The sequence below is a fragment of the Bacillus rossius genome, chromosome 6 (assembly GCF_032445375.1).
Source record: "Bacillus rossius redtenbacheri isolate Brsri chromosome 6, Brsri_v3, whole genome shotgun sequence".
Taxonomy (NCBI): domain Eukaryota; kingdom Metazoa; phylum Arthropoda; class Insecta; order Phasmatodea; family Bacillidae; genus Bacillus; species Bacillus rossius.
This window is the reverse complement of record NC_086334.1, coordinates 78158009-78178712: the sequence shown is the minus strand read 5'-3', so window position 1 is coordinate 78178712 and position 20704 is coordinate 78158009. Positions and strand designations below refer to the sequence as shown.

Here is a 20704-nt window from a genome sequence, read left to right as displayed (position 1 = left end):
GCCAGGCGTGCGTGGGTCTGCCATACTGAACACTGGTTGTTTTTTTTTTCCAGGAATTACTTGAACTTCATGACAGAAGAACTTAAGGATCCCTATGTGTAAGTTTTTTTAAGTGCAGGTGTGTAAGAGCTGTAGTGTAGCCGATAACTGATTCTATCATTTTTGGCTTAGCACGGCAATGGTTGGAAAATTTTACATACTACAAAACACTGTTCAAAAACACAATGCTCTTAAAGTTTTTTTATATTTTGTGCAACATAATATAAGATAAAAAATAGTATTCTTGGCTTTTTTTTGCTGATAAATTTAATTACTTAACTGCAATCACTGCAATAGTAATCACAAGTATTTGACTTTCGTGCTATTTCGAATCATCTACATTTGTAGTCACATATGTTACTTAAGCTAAGCATAGATATTAAGTATAATACTTAAGGCTGCTGGGTACGGTGGGCTTAATAGTGGGAAACATGTGTACAGTTGTTTATCTTTTTTGGGAGAATGAATGAAGTTAAAGCTATAAACATTTTGGAAGTAAGTAATATAATGTCATATAATTGTCTGAGACTTTTTATATTTTTAAAAATATTTAAAATTTCAGAATTAAAAAAAATGGGAAAAAGCCATTTTTAACATTATTTTCTTGATTGCAGTGAACGAATGCAGCATAAATACCACAAAAAGCTATGTCTTAAACTCGCACCTTACCATGTTCTATAGTAATTTGCAACTTGAACATTACTTGAATAATAATCAGCACTTCAAACTATGTAGTAATCAAAATTAAATAATTGAGATATTTTCTCTCATGTAAACAGGACATCTATTTGTGGAGATATTTTGCTTCTATCCCCAACACCTTGTGTGAATGCGGAGCAGACATGCGAGCGATAAGAAAGTGGCGACTCACGTTTCCTGAAATCGAGACGGATTATCGGCAATGGCCTTTTTGTTCTTTGATAGCTTGTTTCCTTTTCTTAATTTTTCATTGCAAGATTATATTTTAAACATTCCATTTTGAGGATACTTTTATCGAAGCGTGTTATGATGCAGAGCGAGAAAACCCGCGGACATTGACATCATCTGGAAAGATTCCCACATGCTAAGGTTCGGGGATGGAACCCACCGGGGTTCCAACCCGGATCGCCGTAGTGGGAGGCTAGGGTCCTTACCAGTTGATCTCCGCGGCTCCTGCTGTTTTTGAACATTGAAAATAAGTTATACAATATATAACGGTTCGTTATATACAAAAATAAACAGATGTAACGCCGATTTTAGTTTTTGTTTTTATTTTTTCACACAGAATGCCCCGACGAATCCAAACACTTCCAATGGTTCAGTCACTCGTTTCATTCATACATCTGCCCGTCGAAAAACTGCTGGTAGCTCGCGCGAGGAAAATTGACGAAAAAAATAGCGTCCTTCAGTAATGTTTTTAGTAGAACACGAAAATGGTGCGACCTTAAACATGGCCGCACCCAGCGAAAACAAATTTCGCTACGAGCCGAACGCCGACGAAGGTGGACGCAATTTCTAATTTAGTACTGTTCGAAAGAAAATAAAACAAATTAGGTTGACTTAATACTCGGCCTGGCTCTGACCACCAACGTTAAATTATCTCTTAGCCAATTACTTCATAATTAGGCGAGAAGCCACCGAACGCGACCTACTGGTGCAGCGATCGACAGACGACTGGTGAAGTCTTGTCACGGTCTCCTCCACGCAGGGAGTAGACGTCACATGACCTCACCGACCAATCACACGCACGCTTCATTCACGCTCACAGATACAAGCCAATCACAGAACAAGTTACAATACATGAAAAAACCTTTTACATACAGAACTCTGGGCTTCCCCTGATCTATCTCTTTTCAATTTCACATCGAAATCGGGGACTTCCATTCTCGTTCTCTCTCCCACACCGTGAGACAGCAGTTATCACTCAGTTCCCACGCAGGGGGTAAATTACCGTCTTTATCTCGGTTGGCGGGGAAGCACTGTTCCTTACTCACTCACACTTACAGGCCTCTCATGCCTCTCTTTCTAACCATCACTCCAGCCCAGACACAGTCCCGTGATCTATAATTATATTACAACACGTTAATAAAAATTAAGAACAATAATCATAATACGAATTACTTTACAAAAATAAAAATCATTTAGAAATAACCTGAAAAAGTAGGCCTAAACATGCAAAAATCTAGTACAGCGGCTCATTTGTGAATAATTACATAAAAAATAGTAGTGATTGAAAACGTCTAATAAAATACAAAATATCTTCTTAAAAACATAGCAAGTAAAAAATATCAACCCTAAAATATATAACAAACGGTAAAATATCATTAGAAAGACTTTTTAAGAAATATTTACATTCATGAAAATAGTTTAAAAGAAAAATTATTTAATTAGGAGGGCAGGGTTCTGCAACATTACAAATAAAAGTAATCAAAATGGCTTGGTGTTCCATCAATTCCTCCTTCAATACGTTAGTAAGAAAGCCTTTCAGGAAAAAATCATTAAACTCAAGAGAACTCAACTTCCAGAAATAAAAACACACTTCCGTCCCTTTAAACTGTTACTTTCGTAATTGAAAACATTAAATTTTACATATCACTTAATTTTCGTAAGCAAAATAGTTACTTGGAACACAACCGCAACATTCCCAATATCAGCGAATTTGTATGAACCTGGAATACTGATTTCACTTTGTTTTGTTTTTTAATTTTTTATGCTCGATTTTAAATATTGAGATGCACAAGAATTTTTTTTGAAACATTTTGTGTGTTTTGAAAAATAAATTTATTTTTGAAATTATATTAATTACATTAAAGTGGTGCAAAATACAAGTATTAAGCTGTGGTTCACTCTATATTCATTTACAGCTCCTCACAAGTCTCTCTTATTTGGCCCTCTGGGCTTCTTGTTGGGCTGTTATTATGTATAAGGGATCCTTAATATCCATCTTGGCAAGTATTTTTTTAAAAAAGAGGGTTTACTATTTCCTGAAGCAGACATTCCTTGTCGAATCTGAAACAAACATAATTATAAATTCGCTTAGGTATGTTGTATGTGTGTAACATAAACTTTAATTATATTTTTAATTTAACACTGCAAGTTCTCTGTATATGTTAAGCTATTGATAAGTAGACATATTTGAGTCGTAAATGTGTGTGTGTACCAAAATAGCTTACGAAAAAACTACCAGTAATGCAATGTATATGTTGTAAATGGATATCAGTGGTATTAAAACCTTACTGTGAAAGATGTGTTACAAAAAATATTAACCATAGAGGCATATAAATGTAGACTTCATTTAGCACCGTTGTATGAACTACACATTTTACTGCTCTACTCAATAATTGTATGTAAAATAATAAGAAAAATACCTGCACAAATATGCTTCCATTTTTTCACACCAGAAAGCGTCGTCTTTTTCGATAGTTTCATGTCATCCAGTGGGAAGTATAAAGCACAAAGTAACAATATTTTCTTCCCGTTATGTGCATCTGCCCAAGCACTTGATAAAAATAGTTCGAATCACGTCTGATATGTTTTATGTCACAAATATTGTACAAAATGAATCTAAAAGTTCATTTTCAATAAGTGGTCATTGTATTTAGCAATACTAAAGAGCTAAAAGGAACATATATAGCTGAATATGATAACCTATCCATTATCGATAGCTTCTTTCGGACTTTGGTACTTATCTGCTGAAAGATAATAATTTCCATAATGGCATCGTCACACACCAAACCATCTGCAACAGAATTTTACATGACTTCTGTATGAGTTAATTGTAAAACAAATTACATTATCAAAATTTAATATATACAGGGTGTATCAAAATTCATGTTACAACGCTTGAGGGTAGAAAGCTCTTATTATTTGCAACCATTTTTGCCAATAAACATGTTGCCGGAAACGCGTAGTTAAGCCAATTTAGCCCCAGAAAGAGTCAGCGTAGGCAACCCGTTGTAGAGTGTATGTTGTGGATGTGCGGGCGTTCGAGTAGAGAAATAACCTCTTTAATCGTGGCACAGATTTTAATTTCACTCTGAAATCTATCACAGCTTCAGCTTTGTTTCAGAACATTGAAATTGTTGCATACGTTTTAACATGACAGCCTAAAGCAACGGCTCCAATACACGCCCACCTTGAGCGACACAGAGGTGGCAACGGCGAATCATGTTTTCATGGATACGCTGGAGCATGTGTGGAGTCGACCTTATGATTTCAAACGCTTCAATGATTCGCTGTGTAAGCTCTTCTACCGTTTCTACTGGCGTAGCGTAGATAAGCCCTTTTACGTAACCCCACAGAAAGAAATCTAACTGGGTTAGGTCCGGTGACCTTGGCGGCCATGCGACAGGGCCCGCTCGTCCAATCCATCGGTTTGGAAATGTTTGGTTTAAATACTCTTCGCACTTGCAGGGAAAAATGAGGTGGGGCCCCATCATGTTGGTACCACATCACACGTGGACATGCAATGGAACCTCTTCAAGAAGACCTGGTAGTTCGTTCTGAAGGAAGTGGAGGTATCCGGCGCCTGTAAGTCGTGCCGGAAGAAAAAAAGGCCCGATGAGTACGCCGTCAACAATACCGGCCCACACATTAACTGAAAAACGTTCCTGGCAAACTGTAACACACGTTGCATGCAGATTGACATCATTTCAAACATGACTGTTGTGCGAATTGAGAATAGCATCTTGAGTGAACTTGGCTTCATCGCTGAATAAAACCGCTAACTCGGGGATCCTCAATACTCTTCGAATGTACCTACGAGAAAAGGTCATGCGAAGAGGATAGTCCGCCGGACCCATGTGTTGCACTTTTTGAAGGTGGTACGGGTACAAGAGTTGCTCATGAAGAACTCGCCAAACAGCCATTTTGTCAGCGTCCATATCGGAACCTTCTGCCCTTGTGCTTGTATCTGGACTCTCCTCATATCTCTGAAGTACATCTTCTTCAAAACTGGGAGTACGAACCCTGCGTGGAGCACCAGCATTCGGTCTTGTGACGGCACATGTACCAGTATCACGCATTCGCTGAGGAAGTCTTGCAAACATGGTGTGAGCTGGAATCCTACGACCCCGATATCGTTCTTTGTACAGACGACGGGTGGCTCGTCCATTTTGTCTAGCTTCCCCGTAAACAAGCAGCATGTCCGTGTACTCACTAAACGTGTACTCCATTGAGCTCCACTAAAACATCACCCTTTTCAGAACCACAGCGAAAGAAATGACACCACGAGTTTGCTTGTACGACAGAACAGTCAACGACAGACCACCAGTGATATCAAAACACACTGCGATGTCACGCTGCGCAGTGCTATGGCACGGCACGAATGGAAGAAAAGAGGTGAGGGTGCCACCAACGGAAGTAAAAAGGGGCGGGGGTCAGCATTCGACATCGTACAGTCCTCACAAGCGCTGCCCGCCGTCGTAAACACGTAATTCACCACAGCATCATCTGACTCGCACAAAGCCCAAAAGGTTGCCTACGCTTACAATTTCTGGGGCTACAGGGGCTTAACTACGTGTTTCCGGCAACATGTTTATTGGCAAAAATGGTTGCAAATAATAAGAGCTTTCTACCTTCAAGCGTTGTAACATGAATTTTGATACACCCTGTGTATATGTATATATAATTGCATATTTTAAATGTACCTGGAGTTGCAGCAAGAAAAGGATATTCAGAATCTATGAATAAGCCACACTCTGTTGCCACTATTCCATGATCTTCGGCCATTTTGCACTTGGCTACAGGTTCGTTGGCAATACCATACTGTGTACCTTTCGTGCTGAAGTTTCCATACAATATGGAATGAACTAAGTTTCTACAAGATGTTGTAGCCCTCATTTTACAAACCCTGCCGAAATGGGAGGCAGTTATTAACTTCCTCTTCTCTGTATTCCACAAGTGGCATCTGTATTGCAACAAAGTCGTTTTCTGTAGCTCATTTCGCTCTTCTTCGGTCCGCACGAGACTAGCAACGAAACTTCTTTTCTTTTCCTCAAGCTCTGATGCTGTTATCGTAATCTGTGGTTGATCTTCCTTGGCCTGTATCAAACCATAGTGCTCATCTGCAGTATAAAGTATTTTTTCGCTTTCATTTGTATCTTGGTATTGTGTTACCGTTGATGTTTCCTTCTTTGTCTTGCTCGTTACTGGCCGATGAATTTTTTTGTGTACATTCCTAGAACAAAAAAATGTACATGTAATTGTAAAACAATTTCCCTTATTAACTCCGTTATATTTTGTACACTGGTAATATGTTTGAAATATAGCTGACCTTGCCAAAATATTCTTGTGATGTAGTTATTTTTAGAAATAATTGCATATTGGCTTCAAAAGTTTAGTGAAGACACTTTCATAATATTGCACATAGCCCATAAACAAGTTGGCAGTGTGGATGTCAATGGCTGCCCCTAAATATTACTTGTAGTGCTCAATATTGTGGTTACCTGAAATAAATTTTTCTTGATACATCACCCACAATACAGCTTTCATTACACCACGAGCCTGTATTATTTTGGCCTGGCATGGGCGAGAGCGTAGCTGCTGCCAAGTCATTAGCATTGCTCCTGAAAGTAAAATATAACTTTCATATTATGTTTCATACAAAGATTTTTTGTGAATGAAGCGTATAATGGTTGGGTATTTGTATTGTTAAAATATATATACATATATACTGTAATTCTGTATTCTTTGCCATTTCAACACACTGGCTCATGATGCAGACATTTTGTGGACATGGTTACGTTATCAAATTAAAATTCATATTACTGTGCATGTTTAAAGCCATAAAATACTGATGCAAATTATTCAAGTACTTCGTACCGAAATGCATTGAAGAAACTCAAGACAGTGCGTATGCACTGCAATGGCCATGTAAAAAAATAGTTATTTAATTAGTAACTTGCTGCCCGTTGCCAAAATCCTTTAAAAATAACAAGCAAAATATTTCTCTTAAAAAAATTATTTCGGGAAGAACTATAACACTTACTATCAAGGTCTTACAATGAACATCACTTTTCAACTGTTTTTACACTGAATATGTATATATTCTTAAAGTGTAAAAACAGTTTTATATTTATATACATATATATAAATATATATATGTATGTATATATATATATAAATATAATTGGATACTTTTCTATTGCTTTAGTTAACCTTTACATCATGTAAATGGACGACACAGCATTTTTTATGTAATCATATTTATTAAATAAAACGCTATACACTCATAAGCCACTCTTATTGTTAACAAGAAGTAAGAACCTAAGCAAGCCATGGGTTGTTTCAGATACGTACAGCTGTTTAGCAAATTTTTCAGGCAGTCCGAGCTGTATGATGCTTGCTGCATTCGCTTAGGACCTTGAATCATGTATACCAAAATAACTTATTCACTCTCTTCATACCCTTTCTTAAATTACATATGATAATTAATACAAAATGTGTGTTTTGAAATTAAATCCTGTAAGATTTTTACTTACTGAACTAGCTGTTGCTTTCTTTTCTTCCACCAAGCACGAGAGATTTTCTTTCTTGTCTCTCTTCTGATACATGGTCTTACATGTAGACTTGTATTTTCTTTCTTGTCTCTCTTCTGATACATGGTCTTACACGTAGACTTGTATTTTCTTTCTTGTCTCTCTTCTGATACATGGTCTTACACGTAGACTTGTATTTTCTTTTGAGAATAGCCAACTTTTTTTCTGCGACATTGCACATGAAAAAAAGTAATGTTATGTTCAACTAGCCCAGAATGTCTGCGCTACACCTTCGGGAAGCAGTTTGAGAGAGGAATCGGTGATCGGCAACACAATCTTCGCTCGTATTGTCTCACATTTGTTGCCCTTGGACTCGCAGTGGAAGAAGGGTCTAACGATCAGGCAGGGAAATATACAAATGTTGAGCTAGATGGGCGCGTTGCCCTTGTTGTCACGGGCAGCCTTAAGTACTCTTGAGTGGAAAACTTAGAATGCAGGTGTTGAGAATGTGGGAAGTCATAGTAATATGACACCTAAATGAAAATAGGTTTGACTACTGTAGATTTTTTGTTGCTAATATTTTTATAGCATGCTTTTAGTGATTACAGTTAAAAATTTAAAGACTATGAGTGCTATTTCTTTTAATATTTAGTATTATTTTTGCAAAAATAAATTATTTCACATCACTTTTTTAATATAAATAACATTTGTTAAATACATGTTTACTATTGTTAAAATTTCTTAATTGCAAAGAACAGTATAAACTATATATATAAATACAGTATATACATTTTAAAAGATGTGTATTGGTGACAGTAAGATGCAAACCTAACTGTCATAACATGGATCAAGATACATAATTAAACAGTGTAGTATAAAAAGTAACATGTTATTACGATCACGCAACAGGAAAAGGTAAGATGGCTTGAGCCACATACAACCACACAGGCACAAGAAGGATTGTAAAACCAAAATATGTATGTTATAAATCTATGTTGCAGAAACCTTAAACTAAAACCCATAAATTTAAAACCATTTGTGTTAAAATTTATAAAATAGAAAATAGTACATAATAATTACCACCAAACCACAGATTTTATGGTAAAAATACTGCTCATAAAACTTCTACCCACAAATCAGATTTAGAAAGCACACATTATGGTCTAAATACATGTGTTAGAATTAGTATATGGAGAAACACAAACCTTATGCCACATACAAATGGATTACTTACATTATGAATCATGTCTTGGATGTGTGGCAGTCGATGTTATAAATATGTTGAGGTATTTGTCATAAATGTGTGGTTTACAGTAATGGATTTTTTTCATGTAAGTATTATAAATGAGTTTTTTATTGCACCAATATTTCTAAAATAACTTTTTTTTTGCCGTTACAAAACCTTAATTTTGCGCTGTTGTGTTTGATAGCTTGTTTGTGGAACACAATTACATTAGCTTATTTTCATTGGGTGGGGAAGCAATGTAGCTTAAGCATGGCATTGATACCGGCAGCTAAGTATTCCAGTGTTTCATCAGGAAGTTGTTTGAGAGCTATTGCTTGAACACTGTCGTTACCCAGGGCTTTTCTGGACTTCCTGCACTTCATTACCCATTTCATTTCCAGTGCTAGGGTTGGGCGAAGCTTTGATGTGATTGGTTGTTGTAATTCCTTGTGGATGCACAGGGCTGGTTGTTTGGATGGAATGCATTTTCTGTTGTATTTTTAAGGCTAGTGCTTGTCACGAGTCAGAAAGGCTATTCCAGTTTGATTGTAGCCACTGGGTTTTTCCTGTTTTGTGAAGGAGGCGTCTAGTCGTGGTCCAGGCACTGTGTCCTGGATCTTGAGCCTGCTATTTCCACCTCCAACGTGTTGGCTCGCCACAGCGCAGTTTAGTCGGAAATCAGTGATTGTAATTCATTTATTCGTCGCTTGGTTTCTCCGTGCTTATGTCATGTGTATTCGCTGCGCAAGTTGTTTTTCAGCGTAATTAAATCACGTATGTATGCGGGCAGTTCATTAACTCAATCTCCTTTCCTGGAATGCAACTGGCTCTGCCGTCCTGGGTTTTGGCCGTGAGTTCAGTGATTCTAGCCTCCAGGCGGTCGCTCTCGAGTTACTTTCATTCACATCCGGGAGATTAGTTTAAAATAAATTTGAAAGCCTTGACAGTCAGCATTTTTTTTAATCTTTAATTTTATGGAGTGAGTTTGATTTTGTGTTAGCGCCATCGAACCTGATGTGTACCGGAAAGTGGTCTGACAACATGTCATGTGCCACTTCCAGTTCGAACCCAGTATTGACTTGTTTACTATTGATTGCAAGATCAAGAATATCTGGCAGTGTTTAGCCTGCCTGAGTCATGTGTCTGCTCAGGGGGAGCATGAACCTGATAGTTTTGGTTCAACTGATGGTTGTGAAGCAGTCTGCCATTAGTTGTTTAGCGTCTGCTATTTCATTCTAGGTGGTTGGCATTAATGTCGCCTACATCCAAAACAGAGGGGCCGGCTCCGTACAGAATATCCAGGTCGCTTCCACTCGTGACTGCCTGATGGGGCGTACGTTGAAATCAATTTAACTTGTTTATTGATTGCCAGATTGATGCCAACTGCTTCTAGGTTAAGAAACAAGGGCTGTACATAACATAATTAAGATGAGAGCCGATCGGTCGGCTGCAGATGTGTTTCGTTAATAGCCGCAATCGTAATGTTACATTGTTCCAGGTGATTGATAAGTTCGGGTATTTTATTATTCTTGATTCGGTGTGCATTCCAGAAGAGAATAAAGAGTAACTTATTGCTACTGATCGGGGTAGAGGCTTGCAGCAGCTGTGACTTGGCACGTGGGCAGTTCCGAGTGGGCCCCGCGACACGTCTGGCTGCGGCCGGCTGCTCCGTGGGTGAGTTGTTGGGTATTGTTATGAACTGTCCAGCTCACGGTACTACTCGCCTGTGTGACTGGGGAGCGCCCAGGGGCCCAAGGGGCTCCCTGCTGGCCTGGGGCCTCGCGAGCTCTCCGGTGCAATGCCAGCACTAGCCCTCCCGCAGACCTGCGTGCCGGCTGAGCTGAGGGCCTGTGGTGCTTTGATTACCAGCTTGTCTGTCAGTTGTTCGGGAACCAGAAGTTCTGGACAGGTAGGGCTATCGCCCCGAATTCCTGCTGCAGGAGATCTACAAGCATGTAGCGATGTACTCTGCAGTACTTGTGGGGAATGTTGTCTTCTGTAATAGGTTGGAATGCTGTGTGCCAATGGCCTGAGCAGTGATGGTCAGGCACACTGGAGATGTTGGTCATGGTCTCTATTCAAATAGGACCACTTCTCTACGAGGGACTGATTGAGTGGAATAGTTGTGGCCCGAGTCTAAGAACACGAAAAGTGGTTTAACCACATTCTTGTTGGGTGCTACCTGCGGCTGTTGGGAGGTGGTGCTGGGTTCGATGTCTGCCTGTCTGCCTGGTCGTCGTGTTTTTGCTTTTTGTCTCGTTTTTGGACTTGCCGTCGTGGACGGTCATCGCCTCCGTCCCGTGGTAGAGGCTCCGATGTCGAAGCGTCTTCGGTAGTCATAATGTCCGTTGGAACAGCTTAAATTCACTCTCATCACCCACTGACCGAACCTGGGGACTAGTTAGCCGGCTTTGCGGCTAGGCCAAGAGGTGTAAACTAGTGCATTGGGCTGTATCGTCAAATCAGTTGAACAGCTTACTGATACTTTTGCTGTGCACATAAGTGCGGCCATAGCATCTGCAACTCTGGGATAGCTCCCTCGACACATCCGCACGGGACCGCTTCTACCTGGGAGAGGCAGCCAGCCAATAAGAAGACAACTTTAAAAATATGACCAATCAGTGCACAAGTTACAACACAAAATTTACTTGCATTAATTTTTTTTTTCTTGTTGGTAAATTCAATGGGCATGTCTGTAATCCCTGTTTTCAAACTAATGATTCTATTTCTATAGTGACATAAATTACAGATCTATGCATCACCCTGCTTCCAGACAAAAATAACACTAGCAGAGCTGCCAACCATTACGGATTTTCCGTAATTATTACGGATTTTAACCCCGAATTACGGAATTACGGAACATCGATGGTTTATTACGGAAACGAGGGTTTGTGCTGCATGGTAACGGAGAAAATTCCGTTTCTGCTGTGCTTGTTTCGTGAACGCAGTTTGAATACATCGCTTGGTTGCACAAATAACGGAACTAGTAAGAGTGCGCATGTACGATGTACTGTCGAAATAAGTAAATTAATTCTCGTGTTTTCAAATAATAATGGGATGGTATTACGTCCGTTGTACGATACAACTAGTACATATTCTCGGACTTATCGTTTGAAGGCTACTTAAATCACGATAATTTTTGTACGGTACTTTGGCTAACCTGTGTTGTGTTAATTTATTTCTTGAAAGCCATTTTTTCCATATTAGTGTTTTTGTCGTGTCTACAGACGTGGATTTTTTTTATGTTTTTCGATAGTGATGTGTTCTTCAGTGCCGGTTTTAGAAATGAAGCGTGTGACAGAATAATGTGTATCTGGAAAAAAAAAACACGCAAGTCTTCGGAACTTTCGACTTAAATATTCAAAAGAATGGCCATGCTTGTCGTTTTCAAATGTTTGGAACGCCACGGTTTTGTAATGTATGCACGTGTGACTTTTCGATTGCATATGGTGGAAGGGATGACTGTAGACGGCATATTGAATCAAAGAAACATGCAGAACATTTTAAAGCCGTGACGAGCAATAAATCTATATCTTCGTTTTTTCGCTACATCTGAAGAAACGAAAGTAACGAACGCAGTTACTGTTTACAAGTCCTTGTGTTTGTCTTGCTGTTTGTTTACATGACATTTCTTATTCAACCAGGATAAAAAAAAAAGCAAATAAAAAGACAGTTGCTTTAAAGTTTAACTTTGAATACTTTGAATTGAAGATTCAAAATATCCAGTAAAATTATTAATATTTCTTACATATTCAGATGATTGTATTGTTCTAATAGATTTTTTTTATTCATTAATATGCATTGTATTCATATTTTTCTTTTTCTATTGCATATTATTGTCCTTGTTTTATCTTGAGAGTGTGTTATAATGCCCCAGGAAAAATTTATCGTGCATGATTTACGCGTACTTTTTTCATATACCTAATTGCCATTACTGATGGGTGTGATTTGAGGTTGGCAGCTCTGCACTAGCAATTGTACATAAAAACTACATGGATACATATTGTTACGATTTACTGCGGGTTCGTAAAGGATAGCCCAATTAAAGATTTTTATCACACAGTTTTATTTATTGCCACTATTTACATTACTAGCTAATAATCTAAAAATGCCAATTAATCAATTGTACTTAAAAAAACTGTTGCTCCCTCCAGTTACTCGTTTCTCACAATCCACACACCTCGCTGGGCCACACCTCTGGCGCTACTCTCGCCGCAGCACCCCTCGTGGTCCTCCGTCGCAGGACTCCGCCGCCACTGTCGCACTTCCCCTTCGCCGAGATCCCACTCGACGCCTCGCCCGGAACTCCGCCGCACCCACTGAACTCTTCGCCCTGGAACCTTCGTCCAGGGACTTCGCCACTCTATCGCCCGGAAACTCCGCCGCGGGAAAACTCCCGACTCCACTGAACTTACTCACTCCCTGCCCTGGAACCTTCGTCCAAGGACTTCGCCACTCTGCCGCACCCGCGGCACTAACGCCCCGGAAGCTCCGCCGCGGGAAGGTTCCCGCCTGAACTCTCTCTCTGGACTCCACCGACTCCCTGCCCTGATGTCCTCGGGCATATATATAGGCCCCGGCGCAATTCCAGAACTCACGAGAGCGGCCGGGGCCAGTCGCGTCATTTCGAGCCGTCCCGACGGCAGAAATCTCTCGAAAACACATGTCGGCGGCTCGTGCAACACAATAGCTGGCAGGTTCCGGATGTCAAACTAACAGTGCCGCCCAGGGGGAGCGGAGGGCTGGAGGGAGATAAAGCGGCGACCCAGGTGTGCACGGCACATCTCATGTTACGGCGGCATGTGATGCAGCCCAGATAGCTCTGCACCTGCGCGTGACGTGGCCTTGCTAACGTTCGTAACAATATCTAAATTTGGACAACCAGCCAAAAATGTGTTGTTTTTTTTTTTTAAATAGATTTTAGTAAATTATCACTAATGCATGTCATGCAATGTGTTATTATTAACATTCGTCGCCATGATCATGACATTACAATCAAAGGTCCACTGGTACTTACAAAATATCAGAAAATATCTAATCATTGAAACACAAATAAAAAACATTTCTTTTAAATTATATAAACATGGCGGAGATAATGCACTGGTGCAAAGTCATCATCATCATCATCATCATCATCATCATCAACAACTGCTTCCAGCATGTGGCCGGGTCAACCAAGTAAAGTGCCTCCATCTTCCTCTGTCCTTCCACCATTCATCTCCTCTCTGCTGCACTCCTTAAACTATCTGCTCTTCCCACCTCCTCCTCGGTCTTCCTTGGGGTCTCTTCCTGTGTACCACCATTTTCCTAGCAGCCTCTCTCTTCCCATTCTCTGGACATGCCGTACCATCTCATTCTCGCTTCTCAATGATGATACTCCTGATCCTGGCTCGCCTCGTGAACTTCACTCCTATTGCTCTGATCTCCCCAGCCCAAGTCTCTGCTCCAGAAGTGGGTATTGTACATCCACCCGTTTGCACCTTAATGGCACCTCTCTTCTTCCATACCAAATCTCACACACCTCTGTAGAATGCATCTTCTTGTTGCCCTCGCCTTACAATTTCCTCCTTTGTTTTGCCCCCTCCCTCCAATACACTGCCTAGATGCTTGAAGGTTTCTACCTGTTGTAACTCAACACCATATAATTCAATCCACCTTCTGACTCCATATTTGTTCCTCGTCATGCCCATCACTTCACTCTTTAGTGCTGAATGGCATACCACATGTCCTCACTTCCTCACTCCATGCCTTTAACTGCTCTTGCACTACATCTCTCTTTTCTCCCCAAATCATCAAATCATCAGAAAATAGTATGGCCTTCATTGTTCCTTCTCCAATCTTATCTTCCACTCTCTTAATTATTCTCTCCATCATTATAATAAATAACAGTGAAGACACTGCACTATCCTGCTTCACTCTGTTGGCTTGTTTAAACCATTTCGTCATCCGACATCCATTTCTTACACTGCTACTGTTTCCCGTATACAGACCTGCCAACAATCACGATTTTGGAGTGAGGCTCACGATTTTAAGGTCCATCTCACGCCCTCACGCCAAAATATTGTTTCCTCGTGATTTTTCGGGGCCCCAAGATTTTGTTTGTAAAAGTTACAAAACAAGTTTTACGAAAGCTTACAGTAACGAGTTTCCATCAATACTCGAGTCACGTAAAGGAAGCAATTTTGCATTTTTTAGCGTGTGCCGTGCTGATTTTTCTATCTCGCATAGTGGAAGAGGAAACATTGTGAAACATGTCGCTACAAAAAACACAGCTAACACGTGAAGTGTATTGCTTCCAATAAAAAAATTAATTTTGCTGTGAACAGTGAAAATAGTGTTACACGAGCAGAATGTTATTTTACATGTTTTTTAGTTGCGGCCCTGCATGATCACTACACGACAGCGCTAAATTATGTTCAACTAATTTAAATCTGCACCTATAATTTGTTGAAATAAATTTTGAAGCAGAGACCATGTAACATATGTACAGGTATGTCACTTAAATTTAAAGATTCTCATTTGTTGTTTTTTTATATCTAACCTGTATTTATGGGCCTGAAAATTTTTATCGAGGACCTCATGATTTTTTAAATTTGAATGTTGGCAGGTCTGCGTATACATTCTCTTAACTCTACTTATTAACGCTTTCTTAATCCCAACGTTTTCCTTAGCGTGCCAAACACACTGTCTTTTCACACCGTCGTATGCTTTCTTCACATCCAGGAATACCATTACTATATCTTTCCCAAATGTGCCGCCAATTAGTATTTTTGGCACAGTTTTAAATTTTAATTTTTTAAAAAATTAAATAAATGTCACCAGTCATTCTTTTTCTGCAAGAACTTAAACTTGTTCCTCCTCTTGTACACTCCCATTCAATCTTTGTCAGACCATTCTCCCCAAGTTTTCCCAGCCCTAGATCCGATTTTTGCCGAGTCTTTGCCAGTTAGACTGTGCATCAGTTTATTCCCGCCTTGACGCAAGAACGTCGCCTGTAATTCGCCTCCGATCCGTGACGTGAACTGCTAGGTCCTGCTAGCTCTCAGGGCTGGCTACTTCCAACACCTCGCCTGATGCTAGTCATCTTCGCCAAAGTTCAGTCCTGTCATCAGCAGCCCCCACTCTGCCCAGAGCCTTGACCGACCACTAACCCCGGCCAGGGCCACCACACTAGTCCCAAAAAGTACATGCTATGCCACCTGGTGGTAGTTTTGCGAATCCCTTCCCCTGGGAGTTTGAATGCCTGTCCTCTGGCATTTCCCACAGTAACCAGTACCCGTAGTTCCTTTCCAGGCCACCAGAGCGCTGGCCTAGTCCGCTCCATAAGTCCCATGCTGATAGTGGTCGCCTCGTGTGAGTCGACCTCTACTTGGTTCAGACACACCTCAGAAGGTCGTGCTGACATCGGGCAATACCACCAACTTCCAGATATGGAAGTCTGCTTTTCTCAACAAGCACCTCGGTAATCTTCAGAACCTTTTGGTCCGAAACTAAAGCCTCCCCCCTTTCTTTCTTTCTTTCTTTAAAGTCGCCTTTTAATTACGAGTCTCTGCCTCCCCAAATTGACTGCGCACCACGATTTGGACTGACTACTTCGCATCTACATCATCAGGACGCCTCTGAGGTTTTCTTTTAAGATGTGATCAAATTAGACAAGGGATGATTCCCACAACAGTAGTGTTTAGGCGTTAGTCAGTCCATGTAGATCTAGCTCGAGTAGTCATCATGTTATAGTCATCATTAACAATTAATTTTTTTTAAATCATGAAACGTCCGTGACGGGTTTGTGTGCTCAACGCCCGGGGAGATCCTGGAAGACATCACCCTGTTTGGTGAGTTTTACTACCTGTACTCCCCGACCATCATCGCGACTAGAGGTCATTTTCTGCCTATTTCACCAACTGTCTGTGAATCAGTCCTGAACAAATGTGTTTCGGATCTGTTCACAGACAGGGACCAAGTACCGGACCAGAGTACAAGTACCGGACCAGGGTACAAGAACCGTGCACATTCCAAGGACTGGATCAGTCTCCACAGGCCGGATGACTAAGGCCCTCTGACGTCGAGTCAGCTGTTCCACTTCGTCCAGCAACCTTCAACCCGCCAGCTCTTCAGTTTTTATAAATCTTTTCGAACTAGCATTCAACCACAGCGTTGCTCAGATCAGACAGCCAGAGCTTTCCTGCGACTCTGTAACATGTTTATTGTTACAAACTTTATTTAAATTATGTTAAAGATCTATATTATTGTCTAATAAGGGCCGGCCCATTCTTTTAACAATGTGATTATAAATCCATGTTTTATATATATATATATTTTTGTTAATCAATTTATAAAATTTCCAATGTGAAAAAAATCAGAAGTAAAATAAAAACAGAGCTACTAATATCTAGATGAAATCATTATTTTGCCTTCTGAAACCAAAAGATACACTTGTTCCCCCCCCCCCCCCAGTCATCAGGAGAGTGAATTGTAACAAAGTTGTAACATAACTTGGGTTTACTCTGTTGTGACTGAGGAGTGTAACAGAATCATATCTTCTTTCCATCATTTGTCGTATGGCAAAAATCAGATCTGTGGTGGACCTTCCTTGTGTCAATCCACGCTGCTCCTCGTGCCATTTGCCTGCCGTGTGCTTCCTTAGCTTCTTTCCAAGATCTAGTGATTCCCTTACTACTCTCACATCTTTACCAGTCTCCTTTCTTAAACACTGGCACTATTACCCCTTTATTCCTGTCCTCACGTGTGCATACACCTCATCACTCCTTACTACTGCTGCTGCTGCTGCTGCTGCTGCTGCTGCTGCTATCATTTCTACAGCCAGCTGTTCCATCCCTGGAGCTTTGCCATTCTTCATCCTTTTCAATGCTTCCATCCAACTCAGATAATACTTCCTGCTCATCTATTTCTTCTTCCATCTCCACCATTCTTCCATCTTCATTTATCATTTTAACTGTCTGACTCTTTTCTTTCTTCCTACTTTGTTCTTGGTTGTATAATAGTTTCTTACTCTCCTCTTCTACCACTTTCTTTGCTTTTCACTCTCTTTCCGTATACTCCTTTTTTGTGATGGAACACCTGCTTTTAAAACACCTGCTTTTAAACCATCTTCTGAAGGCTTTGGCTTTCTCCTTCACTGGTTCTCTCGCTCTCTCATTTCACCGCGGTGTTTCCTTCCATTTCATTTAATTGCCTGTTCTTCCACACACTTCCTCTGCAGCTCCAGCCAGGCATTTCTTCGATCTCTCCCACTCCTCTTCAACACCTTGTGTCTCTTTTCTGGGAAGTCATCCTTTCTCTCTCTCCTCTTCATTGTTCAGTCTCCACACCTTTATTCTCTTCTCTTGTTTGGTTACTTCCTTTCTGCATGTCCAGCTCTTCAACCTGTGGTCCCCGCCTAGGACCACACTTGGTATCACTTTAATATTTTTAATTTGCTTTTTTACATCTTTGCCCAGCAGGAAGTAGTCTATGATGGTCTAATGTTCACAGTCCCAGCAGAAAGTCCCAGTGTAAGTTTTAATTTTCTCTTAGTTTCCTATGTTTTACAACTTTAAAAACCCCAAAAAAAATGGTTTGCAGTGCTATATGTTTCTCTTAGTGATGTGTCAGTTCTGCCTTTTTCTGGTATCTTGGTTCCTGTTCTTAAAAATTGGTTCTTAGTTATTATTTCTAATACAAAAAATAATATTTATATGATATAAAAAAAAATTAAACTACCTAATATGGCAGTAGCAACACATCAAAACGTTTGCAACTTATGTTTGTATTAGAATGGACAAGGGATGTAACCATCAAGTTAACAAATTTCTGTTAAGAGGATATACACACATGATTGTTGTTTAGGTTAACAGTGTAGGACTGGGAAAGTGGTAGCAAACATCTTCAGTTCATGAGTAGTGGCCAAGTATAAATCATGGTAGGTTTATAAGTACATTTAGCCTGTGTTATTTATCCACAGGTTTCCTGTTGTTTGAATGATCTCCCCTGTCCCCTGCGAAGAGACTCGGGATCTCGGCTCTAAGAACTCACATTCTGGCAGCAGGAGGGAGGCTGCTTGCTTGCGCTGCCAGCAGTTTTCATTCATTTACCAACCTTCACATTCACTTTTCACACGGGGCTTGAGTGGAAGTTAGAAACATGTGTGCGTGGGTTGCCGGCAATACATGCAACAGCGTTTTATGGGTTTTAGCGGAAGTGTACCTTATTTTCACCGGGAAATGTTGTCATGCTACGGGGGTTATATTGGTGGTTCTCGGTGCTCCAAGAACCAGGACCGGCGCATCACTAGCTTCTCTAAAAGTTAACAAAAATATTTTTGTTTGCAGAAATCTGCCACGGGCCATCTACATCTCTCTGCCGCTGGTGACGCTGATATACGTGCTGGCGAACGTGGCTTACCTGGCCGTGCTCACGCCCGTGGCCATGCTGGCCTCTAATGCCATTGCAGTGGTGAGTGCGTGCCGAGACAGCACGGAACCCCGATTACAGCCTTCCACGTGCAATACAGCAATAATCATTTGTTATAAATTTTTTGTCATATTTCGGGTTAGATGTAAAAGTTTTTCCTTTTAAAAGTAATTGTAAATGTAATTCTCCGGGTTTATTTTAATTTTTAAAATGCATAAGTTAATTTTTTAAGTAATTTTTTTTTGCTGGCTTCTTTGTGTGGGAAGGCGAGCTGACGTAATTCTCCTTCGTTATTTCCACGACCGAGGCTTTGTTTCACACGCTAGGCGTGTGAGTCACGGTCACGGGAGTGTGTGTGAGAGAGAGAGAAAATTGCTGCGTCGTGGGAACAGAAGTAAGAATTTCGTGGAAGTTTCTGTTGCTATGCGCTGTGATTGGCTGAAAATTATGTCAGCGAGCCCAGGACAATGCCCGCACAAAGGGAAGGAAGGCTGTAAGGTCAGTCATGGTCCGAGCACCGGGCCGAGCGGTCGTGGTATGTACATTTAATTTTTTATTTATTCTGTAGTGCAGAATATATAGTGTGATTTTTACATGAATTAAAAAAAAACAGGTAATACATTGAACATTACATATAAATTACTTTGTGACCTGCTACCAACATGTATGTTCACTCATCACCTAATTTTGAGCTAGCCGTAGGTGGTGAGTGGTAACAAGCCTTGTCTGTTCCTGCACTCACTCGTAACGTCAAGCCGTGTGGTGTGTACGACTGCACGTAGTACACCGCACCGCGACAGTGCCTGGGTTACTCTCGCTCAGGCGAGCAGCATTCTCTTGATCGTGTGTGAGTACGAGAGCAGTGCAACCTTCCACACTTCATTTATTATTGCTGAAATACAAGTCATAAGGCTCGTGGGAAGGTTTATCTTAACATGTGGGTGTGAAAGGTAGAGTTAAATATGCACTTCAAAGGACATTATTTTCTGAAATTTGCTAGGGGCCTTATTGCCCCAAAGAAATGTCCTTAAATTCTGTAAATACTCTCCTTCGGGCGGTTCCGGTCGATGTCTGGCCGGCGTGCCTCAGGCTTGCGAGGCAGCTACTGGAGCTGGCACTACACAACTACTACACAACTACTACACAACTGCTGATTAAAAAACCTTTGTGCATAAACTTTTCATCACAAAACTCTGCACATACTACTAAACTTTTCATTTCATTAATGTAGGTAGGGTTAGGAGTTATCTGCACACCAAAGGCCAAAATTCTGCGATCGTGAAACACACATTCTGCGACAGAAAACAAGAAATTCTGCGATAACAAATGTAAAGTTCTGCAATTTATTAAAAATAGTTCATCACGTTTGAAACATATATATACAACCTAAAGAAGCCAGTTTTTCCAACGAGCTAACAAAAACAATTTTGAATAGCTGTTTTACCCCTGCTGGCTTCTTTAAAAACGCATTTACTCAAATGACATTTTCATTTACTTTAGTGGATCACGATATATCTATATATTTATATTTTTTTAATATGCTATGTGGCCTACATCTTGACCCAACGGCCAT

General features: G+C 40.4%; 1 protein-coding gene across 4 annotated transcripts in view; it reads left to right on the top strand.

The window, feature by feature from the left end:
* Positions 1 to 20704, top strand: part of LOC134533327 (Y+L amino acid transporter 2) — a 125819-nt gene that overhangs the window by 42082 nt on the left and 63033 nt on the right. For all 4 annotated transcript variants that reach the window (XM_063370836.1, XM_063370838.1, XM_063370835.1 and 1 more), the window contains exons 7-8: positions 54 to 98; positions 19050 to 19173. In XM_063370836.1, the coding sequence (XP_063226906.1) occupies positions 54 to 98; positions 19050 to 19173 (169 nt within the window). The remainder of the gene's footprint in view (positions 1 to 53; positions 99 to 19049; positions 19174 to 20704) is intronic.